This window comes from Lissotriton vulgaris, chromosome 4_1 (assembly GCF_964263255.1).
Source record: "Lissotriton vulgaris chromosome 4_1, aLisVul1.2, whole genome shotgun sequence".
In the NCBI taxonomy this organism is placed as follows: Eukaryota; Metazoa; Chordata; class Amphibia; order Caudata; family Salamandridae; genus Lissotriton; species Lissotriton vulgaris.
In genome coordinates, this window is record NC_141691.1 from 1,038,999,161 (window position 1) to 1,039,012,775 (window position 13,615).

General features: G+C 44.4%; 1 protein-coding gene across 1 annotated transcript in view; it reads left to right on the forward strand.

Annotated features, from left to right (window-relative positions):
* Positions 1 to 514: 514 nt before the first annotated feature.
* The window catches only part of CFAP90 (cilia and flagella associated protein 90), a 258,264-nt gene continuing 245,163 nt past the window's right edge, over positions 515 to 13,615 (forward strand). Inside the window, exon 1 of the mRNA XM_086965278.1 lies at positions 515 to 775. Within this exon, the coding sequence (XP_086821404.1) occupies positions 602 to 775 (174 nt within the window). The 5' untranslated portion in view covers positions 515 to 601. The remainder of the gene's footprint in view (positions 776 to 13,615) is intronic.

Sequence of the window (13,615 nt, forward strand, 5' to 3'; positions counted from 1 at the left end):
CTGGAAACCATTTTATAAGTATAGGGTGAGAGAAGTAAGGTCGACTCAGATGTAATGTTTCTTTCTCAATGAGTGGATATGTTTCCACTTTTTTTACTCACCACATATACGTGTGTTTAAGTGCAGGTAACTTATATTGTCTGTTCCAATTAAACAAATGTTAGGGTATAAAGGGATGAGGAAACCTGTCTTGATCAAATCATGCCTTCTCTGTGAGTATTTAAGCATGTACGTTAAAGTGGACACCTTCAAAGCTTTTCCCGTTCCGATACAAGGCGTGAAAAAAAAATTGGACAAAAATGCCCCATGTTGTTTTATTCAAAAGCCGAGCGAGGATATGGTGCCAAAGATGTAAGTGCACTCTTTTTTTTTCAAATTGGCACTTTCTAAAAAGAAAAGCTTGAACACATTTCAAAGCCGATTATGACTCGTGAAATACGTTCACTTTGGAACAGTAGCTAATTACCTAGCAACGCTGGAAAGCGTCTGTAACCCGAGAGCAGCTCGAGCTCTCACAAGCAAAGCAGCAAAGGAAGGAAAAAAAAGAAAGACTGCAGTGAAGTCGCCGAAAAATACGTATGTTGGCACCTCTCCATAAACCATGAAGGATTTAACTGTATGTAAGAAAGAAGAAAAAAAATACACAATAGAGGAAGAGGAATGCAAAGGAAGGAAAGCCAAGGAACCCCCTATCTCATCCCAGTCAGCCTATGCATACGTGCCGCCAAGGAGAGAGGGACCTAAAGAACTGAGCTACTTTAACCAGGAGATCAAGGTACGAAGAATATGGGTACTGAGGCGTGGATGCAAATGGGTTCTGGTTTAGAGGGAGATACAGACAATGTCCTGAGAAACGAGGAAGCCGAGTGCTCGCCAGTAGAAACTAAAGGGGAATGTCCGCAGTAAACACATATAACGCTTATCTTATGTACTTGATATGCCTTTCTGCATCAGTGCCTTTTATTTATTTTTTATTTGAGGTGGGGGTGGCCTAGCTGTGCATTATTTGTGTCTGTATAGAAAAAAAATCTTCCCACAAACAATACAGGGGCAGCAGAGGGGGGGCGTGGCTGAAGGGAGGAATATAACTAATTAGCGATGTCGATAGCCAGTGGGTAGTTTACCTGAAAGGCTATCCAGGAATTATGGCATTGATACATTTTGTTATCAGTATATCCTGGCACTGTTGTCACCCAGTAGTCATCAGCGAGTTTGCTACACTAGCAGCGAGTGGACAGTACAAGCATTTCTCAGAAGTGACATTATTACTCGCGGAGTTACTTTTTGTGGGACGGTGGACCGTACTAGCACTTGCCTACAGGACTGCCACACCTTTAAATGGTCAACTGGGGGCCCTAATTGCCCATGCTGTTCTAAATACATTGGGAGACCAGCAATGTTAGTGTTTGATAAAATCTCAATAACAGATTTAAACCCTAAATGGTCAACTGGCCAGCTGAGCTGTGCAAGCATAAGATATTTAGAATTCCCCCTTGAAATATAACACTCCATTAAACTGTGCAAGCTAATGCAGTGGAATGTTACTGTAACCTTTGACAACACACGTAAACACATTACTACATATCTTCCTTCTTTTTAAAAAATGAACAAAAAAAAATACTATACATACGTATGCCCTATTAACAATAACACATAGCAAAATCTTCACACGTTTCAACGTTACATTAAAACAAAACAAAATCTTAAAACTTTTTCGGTATGCTAATACTGCGTCTTACCTTTGCAAATCATCTGACTGATAGTGGTGGACTGCTTTGCAACACTAGATTCAGCATCAACTTTTCCATTGTGTATTTAATTTGCTGAACTACAAACATTCTCTGAGTTGCAATCATTGTCCAAAACTTGTTTTGATTTCAAACATTCATTCTCTGGATTGCAAGCATTTTCAGATGTAAACTTAGTAACTCTTCTTCTTCCACACTTTGATTATACACGCATTTATTGACCTTAGCCAAACGTGTAAAACTCCACCATGAACCATTATTCATCAAAGCTGACGCTTTCCCGAATTGTAACCTCCTTCCATAGATTAGAATACTTGGAACAACCTTTGAAAACATGTCCTGGTAGTTTGATTTTTACAACCCCGCCAAATGCGTTTAATGCTTGGTGGGATATTTTCAATAAAATGTCGAAGCGCAGTGTTACTCCAAAATTGGTAAAACTGCGCTCCAAATTTTTTTCAGCACAGAAATGGGCCGTATTTACTAAAATACAGCGCACCCCTGCATTTCCCTTTACAATGGCGCTAAAAAGCTGCCTAGCGCCAGCGAAGGCACCCTTGCGCCATGTTGCAAGGGTGCCTGCTCTGCAGGGGCGAATGTTAATGTGCAGGAAGAGGCACCTTCCTGCACATAAACAATCTTTAAAGGCGATTTGCTGGTTTTTGAATCTGAGTCCTCAGGTCTTCGCTGCGCTAGCGCTTAGGGGCTATTATTAAGCTACACTGCTGCCACTGTTTTTAAAATTGTCACTCACATTTTAAAATCGTTTTTGGGCACTTTGTAATCCTGCGCAAGACTCCCCGTTCCACCGCAGCTAATTGGTGCTGATTGTTGTTGAGGGAGAATAAAGTGCATTGCATTTCCTGGTAGTGCCTTTAGCGGGCGGCCATCTTGGCAAGGTGATGCTCTAGCTTTCCTAGGAACCTAATCTATATCAGGGCATATGATGCTGTCGCGCAGCGGGCGCGCCGCGGAGGCGCTAAAGAGGCGCCTAGGAGAAGCCAGTCTATGCCAGTCCGGGTCCAGCCGCGCCCAGAGCCCCAGACCCCTGGTCACACAGCCGTAAGCCTAATTACCTATGAACCCTCACGTTTACGTGAGTTAAGACCTGCTGTTAACCTTAAATGTTTACATTCCCTGCATCCTGACACGATGACCTACTGTAAACATTGTAATTTGAAGTTATCACCTAATACCTTTGGGAAACACACTACTCACAGGCTATGGAAGATGTTTCTTCTTAATTGTAGATCACTGCCCAAACACTATACTGAGTTAGTGTGGTATTGGCTGCATATGTAGTGTGTGTGTGCGCATGGTATGTCTCGTGTGTGTGTGTGCGCGTGTCGTGTGTGCACGTGTGGAATGCGTGGAATGGATGCTTGGTGAGAATGTAGAGGCAGGAGTGAGAGACGGTTGCTGAAGGTTGAGGGTGGAGGTTCCTGCTGTGGTCGGTGTCGCTGCAATGTACCCTTAACTTCAAATAAAGAAGAAGTAATCTACTTGACTCCTACGACTCTCCTTTCAACAGTTAGCCCTACTAATAGAAGAATTTAAGCCCGACGTTCTTGTTTTAACAGAGACCTGGCTCCAATCGGAAGCCTACCCAGCCATTGTGTGGGCAACTCTGCAAGGTTATACTATAAAAAGAGCTGATCGTACTGCTGGCAGAGGAGGTGGTCTGGCGATTATTTATAGAGATGTATATCAATGTTGTATTATCCCCACTACACTCTCAGAATGCGAAAGTATGTCCTTTGCACTAGAATTTGCGCCGACAAATACCTTCTCGGGTATCCTGGTTTATCGTCCACCAGGAACCCTAGGTCAGTTTATTTCCAACATGGTCGACTTAGTTGCTGTCTGAGCTCTTACATTGGCTAATTTTACGGTAATGGGTGACCTAAATTTACATCTGGATAGTTCTCTTGATCCCTCGGCCAACAATCTTCGGCTGAGTCTTCAAGCGATTGATCTAGCGCAAAAAGGATTTGCCCTGACACACAACAAGGGTCATTTACTGGATCCTGTTTTCAGTAATATCGACACCTTAACTACTGAAACGCCTCTCCCTTTGCCCTGGACAGATCACTACCTAATTCCCCTGAGTTGGGTAACAGGGAACCCCCTATCTATCCAAGAGTCAAAAAAACAATGGGGGAGGAATTGGTCGAAACTTTCCTCCTGTCAATGGGAGTCTGCTCTTGCTGACCTTAAGCCAGTGAATGTTCCCAACCCCATCTTGGCCAGTAGTAACTTTGATAACTGTATCCAAAACCCTCTTGACCTAGTCCTTCCCAGGGAATGCCTGCAGTGTATAAAGAGGCAAAAAGTAGCCCCATGGTTTACATCTAAACTGAGGGACATGAAACAATCCTGTCGTAGGCTAGAAAGGGTATGGGGACAAGACCATTCCCAGTGCAGGAAAGCAGAATACAGAACGGCAATTAGACTTTCTAAGACCGAAATCAAAGCCACACAAGCTCTTTTCTATGAAACAAAAATGAATACAGCTGCCAATTCACCCAGGGAAATCTTTCAGATAGCCAAATCACTGATTTCCCCTCCCCAAGAATTAGTCTCTTCAGAAAGAGCACTGGCACGCTCTAACAATTTAGCAACCTTCTTCCACCAAAAGATTCAGACCATCTATGCCTCCTTTGCTCCTGACATTGCTGAACCAGACGCAGCTGGAACGGTGAGTTTTAACTCCCCGGCCACTTGCATGTTGGAACAATTGACACCCCTGGATCCTGTCTTCCTGGATAAAATTATTCCTAAGGTCACCTCGGGCTCTCCAAGGGATGCAGCACCTCCCCAATTTTTCACTTCAGTCATTGATCTGATTCGTCCAGTAATCCTTGATGTTCTTAACACCTCGATTGCCTCGGGCATAGTTCCCACATCATGGAAATGTGCAATGGTCAGGGCTCTTTTAAAGAAGCCCAATCAGGACCAAGGCAATTTATCCAACTACCGCCCTATTTCCCTTTTGCCCTGGATGAGCAAGCTGGCTGAGAAGCACATCAACAACATATTGGTCGAGTATCTGGAATCTAATTGTAGTGATCTAGTTCTTGCTGCTCAGCCATAAGTAGTATGAATGTTAGTGGAATGTTGGTGCGCGTGTGAGTGGAGTGTTGGAATGCTTGTGTTTGAGCGTGAGGATTCAGTTAGAGTCGAGCTGAGCAGCAAGTGAGCTGCTCCTGTTGGGGCCCCCCCTAGATATTTACCATCTGATGAATAAAGCATCCTTCTAATGCTACACCTCGTCTATTCTTCATTATTCATCTTCTTACATATGGCGACGAGGCGTTCACCGGAGGCTATCCTATTTGCTTTACTGTGTTTTTAGTTTAAAATAATTAGAAAGAGAGTTGGTGGTAATTTTCGTTTTTTAAAAGAAACAAAAAGTTGAATTTGCCTGTTTTGTACTTTTAGCAACACCATGCTTTTGGCTTATTTATTTAAGAAAAATGTAATGAATTTGCCTGTGTTGCACAGTTTTACTTTCAGCAACACCAAGCCTTTAGCTTCTTTATTTAAAAAAAATTGTAATGATTTTGCCTGTGTTGCGCAGTTACGCTTACAGCAGCACCAAGCTTTTAGCTTATTTACTTAAAAAAAAAAGGTCATGAATTTGCCCATGTTGCGCAGTTTCGCATTTAGCAACACCAAGCTTTTAGCTTATTTGTTTAAGAAAAAATGTAATGAATTTGCCTGTGTTGCGCAGTTTCGCTTTCAGCAACACCAAGCTTTTAGCTTCTTTGTTTAAAAAAAAATGTAATGAATTTGCCTGTGTTGCGTTTTCAGCAACACCAAGCTTTTAGCTTCTTTATTTAAAAAGATGTAATTAATTTGCCTGTGTTGTGCTTACAGCAACACCAAGCTTGGTAGATTATTTAGTAAAAAAGAGAATGGTTTGGCCTGTGTCGCACTTATAGCAACACCAAGCTTTAAAGCTTTATATGCAACTGTTTATGTTAACCATTTAATTTGCTTGTGATAATTTATGCAAGGATTTACAAAGGAATGTAGGGTGTTTGAGAAATTTTATGTGAAAGGAATGGTACTACAGTTTTTATTTCAAGTAATACACTCTGTATGCTATACTATTCATACCACATTCTTTAATTGAGTGTTTTTCTTTCGGAAAACGGTCTTAAAGAGAGTTTTATATGTTATTGATTTGGCCAATCTATATATTATCGATGCACTAAGCTTTGACTGTTATTTTAGGGTAGTTGTGTATTAGAGCTGGTCTCTTTTCACTTGTTTTTATGCTTCAGTGTAGGTGGTGCGCACACCTTTTTGCACTGATTTTCCCTTATATAGTTTTGTGCCTAATGTAGGGATAGATTGTAGCCTGAAGTGTGATTATTGATGTATACACTGGTTCATAACGTACATTTTCTTCTCTTAGCCAGTTAATCTGTTACACATTTCCATGGGGTATTTTCATTAGTTTAGGTTTATGTATAAATAGCCTTCTAAATTCAGCTAGTAACAGAATTTTCTTTGTACTCATTCATCGCCCGTGTCATTTCAATTATACTGTAAATGCCACATAACTTATTAATGTACGTTATTTAATTTAACTATATGATTATAGTTTGTTTTATCAAGGTACATATTGTTGTAGCCTTCGGCTACGTGGTCTTCCTGGCTTGTGGATTTTCCATTTAGTTAAGGGGTTGCCGTACTTGAATACGGGGATTTCCACTTAGTGTGGATAGGTCACTTTGTGATATTCACTTTTTCGTGCATATATCACCTGCTGTGTCTCTACTTATTTTATTTTAATTTATTGGGTTTAATTATCCTCTTTGTGTAGATTTTACGGTTTCTGTAATTTTGTGACAGTGTGTAATTTTACTATTTTGGTTGTGGTTCATTTCTCCACACCTTACCTTGTCTTCCTAATTAATGCAATGTATTTTATTTTACAAATTATTGCATATTTCTTTTCATTCATTCTGTTTGCAATTTTTCTCCTATGTTGATTCATATTATTAATGTACTTTTGTTTCTGTTCAAAAGGGGGAAGGTGATGTAGTGGTCTAGTTCTTGCTGCTCAGCCATAAGTAGTATGAATGTTAGTGGAATGTTGGTGCGCGTGTGAGTGGAGTGTTGGAATGCTTGTGTGTGAGCGTGAGGATTCAGTTAGAGTCGGGCTGAGCAGCAAGTGAGCTGCTCCTGGTGGGGTCCCCCTTAGATACATACCATCTGATGAATAAAGCATCCTTCTAATGCTACACCTCGTCTATTCTTCATTATTCATCTTATTACACTAATAATCTGCTGTCCACATCCCAGACAGGGTTTCATCCCCAGCATGGGACTGAGACAGCTCTGTTGGTTGTGACAGAGGAGACAAGGACCGTGCTGGACCAGGGAGGGAAGGCGGCCATTATCTTGTTAGATCTCAGTGCTGCGTTCGACACGGTTAACCATGCCATATTACTACATTGTCTCAATGGCATGGGCATGTCGGGCACAGCACGGACATGGCTGACCTCCTTCCTGGAGGAGCGCTTTCTTCCAGGTCTTTGAGGGAGAGGTTGTCTCCGCTAAGCAGCCACTCAGGTGTGGGGTTCCCCAGGGCTCTGCCCTGATCCCCACGCTTTTTAATGTTTATATGAGGCCCTTGGCGGAGGTGGTAGTTGTATATTTATATTTACATAAAAATGACTACCTGGTGTCTGTAGTCCTTTCTTAGTATTCCTACCTTCTCCATCTCCCATCTTACCTATGTGTGTTCTATCTGGTGTGTTGAGGATTCCAGCCCTGGCAGTTGGTCTGGTTGGTCAGCTGTGGGGTTTTACTGCTCTGTTGTCTTATCCTATGTAACTTAATAAACCTAACTTAATATCCTCAAGACGTGTCCTGCTTCCTACTTAACCTATTTACAACATTTTGGCAATGAGGATGGGAAGGTACAGAATATAACAACAACCATTATGCGTGTCTGAGGCAAGGAGTGAGATCCATTTTAAAGACATTTTGTGACTGGCTAGCATGTCAATTGAACTATACTTCAATTAAAACCTTATAAACAGAACGTTTGTGAACCTTACAGACCTTGTTACTTCTTTCACTGAGAGTCGAGTATTCAGTGGCTTGCAGTGACTCCTTTGCCGTTGGTGTGCAGTGAGTTCCTACTCCGTGAGCGTTCGTGTGAGGTTTGATGACGTCTGATAATTACCGTGGGGGCTAGTGGAGAGGTTACGTCTTCTGCGTTCCAGCGCCTACTTGGAGAGGTGAGCAACGTGTAATGTTTCAGTGATGGCAACGTAAAACGTCATGCAACGTTGAGCAGCCATTTTGTGCTTTCGTTTCCATGGATTTCTGCATACATATCGGAGAGCAACTGCAGTGAAGATAACATTTCAATCTGTTTCCCATGGTAACAGGTGTTACGGGGCATATGCTCAATTTTGGCTATTTCCTGTTGTGGAGGCATCACTATTTATGTGTTATCATTGGCACTGTTGAGCATCGAGTCAAGTTGATCTTCGTGTCAGTTGGTGAGTGAGTACATGCAGCGTTATGTAGTCGTTGGATAATTAAAATGCTAGGAGTGAAATGACTATAAGTATGCGAATGGCCACTCGAACGTCATTATCAATTTCAGTCATGTTTGATTTAAATGCTCTTCAAGTTCAAGCTTTTGCGTCTCTTTCAACTATGAACAAGTTGTTTCTTCTTTCACGTGACTGCCACCTTGTGGATTTCTGTAGGCACAGCAGAGATATGGATGAAGTCTGAAAATGTATCTAAAATAAGCTTACTGTTGAAAGTTAGTGAGAAAGAATTTAGAAAAAATGTAAAGTGTGATGGCACTATTTAGACTCTGAACCTCAGAATATGAAGTGCAGCTGGATATTTTGGACTTGATCTGGAGTAAACTTAACATGTGCATTTGGGAAATAATATGAACATGTACAGAGAGTATAAAATTCTTGAAAGTCAAGAACTGGAACAGAGAATTGTTTCAATGGTGATGTGAAATAACATATATATGTAGTAAAGTCACGGGAAAAAAAATCAGACTTTTTGCAACAAGAAGTTTTGTCTCTGTACTAACATTATCGAACTGCATTACTCTCAAGGGCAGTGACTGCGATTTCAGAACTAGTGGAGTGCAATACTGGCAATTAGTATTATGTGTTTGAGGTGAAGAAGAGATGTTTCTGTGCAGAGCTAGCATCTAATTGGGAGAGGTCAAGTAAGTCCCAGGACCGGAGGGGGACAATGTCCCAGAATCAGGAGGGCACAATGGTCCCGGAAGTGGTCTCATGTGGAAGTGGGCAAACGCCCCAGTGCCACAGTGGATCTAGAGGGAGACTCTTATGGTCTAAGGAGAGATATGTAATTAAAAAAAACTAAGGAGAGTCGGAAAAGTGAATTCCAGAACCCGAAGAACCAAGAAATGGGTGGGGACAGAAAAATGTCCCTGGACTGGAAGGGGACAAAGTAATTTCCAGGACCCGCTGACCCAAGAGATGGGTGGGGACAGAAGAATGTCTCTGGACTGGAAGGGGACAAAAGTTCCAGATTTTGAACCGGGAGTGGACAGAAGAATGTCCCAGGACCGGATGGGGACGCAAATCCCAGAAAGGAACCAGGAGAGGACGAAGAATGTCCCAGGACCGGAAGGGGACAAAAGTTCCAGATCAGTACCGGGAGTGGACAGACTACGTTCCAGGATCGGTGGAGGACAAAACTCCCACAACCTGTACTGGGAGAGGACGAAGAGAGTCCCAGGACCGGCAGGGTTCACGACCGAGTTTCGTGAAGGACTAGAGCTTCAGTACCACAACATAGTTGTGATGAGGTGGTTCTTTGAACCGGCATAAATGTTCTGCGTTTTGAACCACACTTTTAGCCCACAGTGCTGAGGCAAGTTGTCCGCAAGAGCAATGGAATTTAAAGGAATTTCGGAAGCCTAAAAAATAACCAGAGGCTCACAACCCGAGGGAAAGACCCAGAACCTAGACACCTGGTTCAGAACTAGCTTTTGGACTGTAAGAAGTCTGGATCCAAATTTTTCTTCGGAAGCATTCTTCCAGAACTGTCCTTTATTCAAAGTTAGCTTAAAGCTGCAACGGACAAATATTCTTGGAGAAAGTGAACTCTCTATTTCCGTTTTTGATGGCCACAATGATGGAGTGTAGAGAGTGGACTGGCTCTTTGTTTTTGTCAATTGAAGGGGAGAAGGTGGTCATAGTGATCTTCATCTTATTTCACATCTTGATCCGGATTCTCTTTCTCCCTGTTCAGGAAGTTTATGAGGTCTATGACCGCCTAAGTGTTATATTTTTCTTTCTCCATGCTTTACCTCTTACTGTGTGTTTGAGTCTTTCATTTGTGTTTTGTTTCTAAGTGGAGAAGATGTGTTGTATATTTATACTTACATCAAAATGACTACCTGGTGTCTGTAGTCCTTTCTTAGTGTTCCTACCTTCTCTATCTCCCATCTTACCTATGTGTGTTCTATCTGGTGTGTTGAGGATTCCAGACCTGGCAGTTGGTCTGGTCAGCTGTGGGGTTTTACTGCTCTGTTGCCTTATCCTATGTAACTTAATAAACCTAACTTAATATCCTGAAGATGTGTCCTGCTTCCTACGTAACCTATTTACAACAGTGGTCCACCCTTTCGGCACCAGAATTGTTACATATGCAGACGACACCCAGCTTGTGGTTTCGTTAAACCAAGCTGAGGGGTCGTCTAGCACTCTGGGTCCCTGTCTGGAGGCAGTCACCAGATGGATGGAACTTTCCTGCCTCAGACTAAATGGGGAAAAAACCGAAATCATGTTATTGGGTAATCCACCACCCAATATTCTTGCCCCCTTGTGGCCTGAATGCCTGGGACCTACCCCCCTCCCAAGACACAGATAAAGAGCCTGGGAGTTTGGGACAGTTCCCTCGACTTCAGGGTCCAGGCCACTAAGACCTCATCCACCTGTTATGGTCTGATGAGAATGCTCCGAAAGATTCTCCCCCTGCTTCTCTTCCAGGCGAGGAGAATCATGGTTCAGGCTTTGATACTCTATCGCCTGGTTTACGGCAATGCTCTCTACTTTGGAGCTCCAAAGGTCACAATCAACAAGCTGCAGGTCACGCAGTACTGTGCCGCTCGACTGCTCTACCAAATTCCATGTAGGCAATCCGCAAAACCTGCTCTTAAGAAGCTGCACTGGCTTCCTATTGCAGCAAGGATACAGTTCAAAGCCATGTGTCTCACTCAGAAAGCAATTTGGAGGACCGGTCCAGCTATAATGCATCCTTTAGTCACTCCCTATCTCCCCCACAGAGCTTTACGCTCTAGCTCATCACACCTGGCCACTTTGCATAAGATGAACAGGGCCCGTTGGGGAGGTCGTTTGTTCTCTTTTAATGCCACAAAAATCTGGAACTCCCTTCCTCTCGCTCTCAGAAAGAATAACAACCTGTTGGCATTCAGAAAGCTTTTAAAAACCCATTTGTTCGGAACATCTTGCTAGGACGCTAACCTGTTCTTCTCTGATTCAGACACCAGCACTGCGAGGCCTCAGGGTAGTCTATGCCCTATATAAATATAATTTTCATTTAATTTAATTTCATTTCATTTCTGTGTGTAATAATTGCTCCTCGTATCCCCATCCAAAAACTAGGTTTTACATGGCATTAGTTTTTGGCGCTGCCCCATCCTTGAGAATATGGAGCAGTGTCAAAAAGCAGTGGGTGTTGCAGTGGAACGCCCACTGCAGCACCCTTTGCATGCCCCTTTCACGGTAAGTGAAGCGTGAAAAGGGGTCTTATTTACAAGGTGGTGTTAAGCCATGTTAAGTGGCTTAACGCAGCCTTACAAATAGGGAGAAGTGGATATCGCCACCAGAACGTCACTTAAAGTGACGTTCTTGTGGGGCTATTCCCTTGTAAATAGCCCCACAATGCCCGTCTGCGCCCGTCCGCGACTGTCCGGGGCGAGGGGCACGTCACTCTGCCCCGCTCACCACCTATACCCCGGACCAACTACGCAGTTTCCAGGGACCCTGGCCTATCACAGCCTCTACTTGTTCTCGCATTTCCTCCCTTGGTCTCTCCCCCGCCGCTCCCCCTCACATCCCCCTTCCTACAGTTGGCCCCTCTCTCTCGCCTTGTAGCATCGTTTCTCCTGCAACCCCTAAAGCCCTCACGGTGTTTTATCTTAACACCCGGTCTGCAGTCGCCCATGCGCATGAACTCTCGGTCCTGCTGGATCTTCATGCCCCGGATCTTCTTTTCCTAACGGAGACCTGGTTCTGCGATGACTCCCTCCCCGCCCTATTATCCACCTTACCGGCCACTTACTATGCCCTTAGGGCTGACCGCCCTACTGGCAGAGCCGGGGGTGGCGTAGCGGTCATCGCACGTGCCGATCTTCCCTTTCAAATTCTATCCCTGCCTGATATCGCGACCACTGAATATCTGGTGATTCGCACCACTTCCACCTCTCCCCCTCTGACCTGCTTTCTCACTTACCGTCCTCCTCAAACCCCTCTACAGTTTCTCCCTGACTTCTTGGATGTTTTGGCCACTATTACAGTCAACAATTCCTCCATTCTGCTTCTTGGCGACTTCAATTTCTGGCCCTCTAACCCTGCTGAATGTTCGTCCTCTAAGGAATTTTCCGATACCCTCCAATCCCTCAACTTCACATCCTATGCTCACTCCCCCACCCACATCAAAGGTCATACGCTTGACCAGATCTGGTCTTGAACTGCCCTGTGGAATCTCTCTCCATCTCGCCCTCTTCCTGGTCTGACCACCACCTGATTTCATTCTCCCTTCCTATTCATCCCCCAGCTAAGCCCCCCCGCCCTAAAAACACCTGGGTCCGACCATGGGGCCGAGTCAATCCGGAAAATCTCTCCTCCCTTCTTACCTCCTTCCTCCCTTACCTGCAGGGGCCTTTCCACTCTCTCCCAGGTTAAGGCCATAGACCAGTGGCTCTCCTTTGGCCGCGATTCCGTCGCCCCGCTCAAGCGCATCTCCTCCAAGCGTGAGAAGGACGCCAATCGGTGGTTCAACGAAGAGCTTAAGGCCACCAAACTAAAAAGAGGAGAAACTATTGTCCCACTCTAAAACTGGAGTATACCACCATCCTTACCCAGTATAAAAAAGACATCTTGGAGGCCAAAACATCATATTTTTCCTCCAAAATCCTAGCCGCGGAAAACCAGTCTAAGGAGATATTCACGATCGTCCACAGCCTGGCGTTCTCGGACAGAACCACACTTAAGCCTGCCCCGTCCGAAGAACTCTGCCACTCCCTCAATAACTACTTTATTCATAAAATCGCTACCATTAAGGCCAACATCCCTCCCCCTTCTTGCTCCTTTGTTGACCCCCAATGCCCCCCTCCCAAGGGTGAACTCACCACCCTCCCCCCCATCACTAGGGAATCTCTGACCTCCTTAGTTCCCCTGGTCAAATCTGGTTCTCCGCTTGACCCCTGTCCTGCCCACATTCTCCGCCATATCTTTGTTACCTGCCCAGACCCCCCCCCTTCATCTCCTCAACAGCTCTCTTGCTCAAGGCGTATTTCCAAACCCCTTGAAGTCCGCGGTTATTGTGCCTATTCTGAAAAAACCCGGGGCAGACCCTTCTGTCCCTGCCAATTTCCGCCCCATCTCCCTCTTGCCATTTTTGGCTAAGGTGCTCGAGCGCCATGTCACCTGCGCTCTGAGCTCCTTTGTGGAGATGCATGGAGCTCTTGCCCCCCGCCAGGCTGGCTTCCGCCCCGCACACTCCACGGAGTCCGTTGTCATCTCGGTCCTGGACAACCTCAGGGAGGGTATGGATACCAATCAGCGCCAGGCCCTAGTGCTCCTCGATCT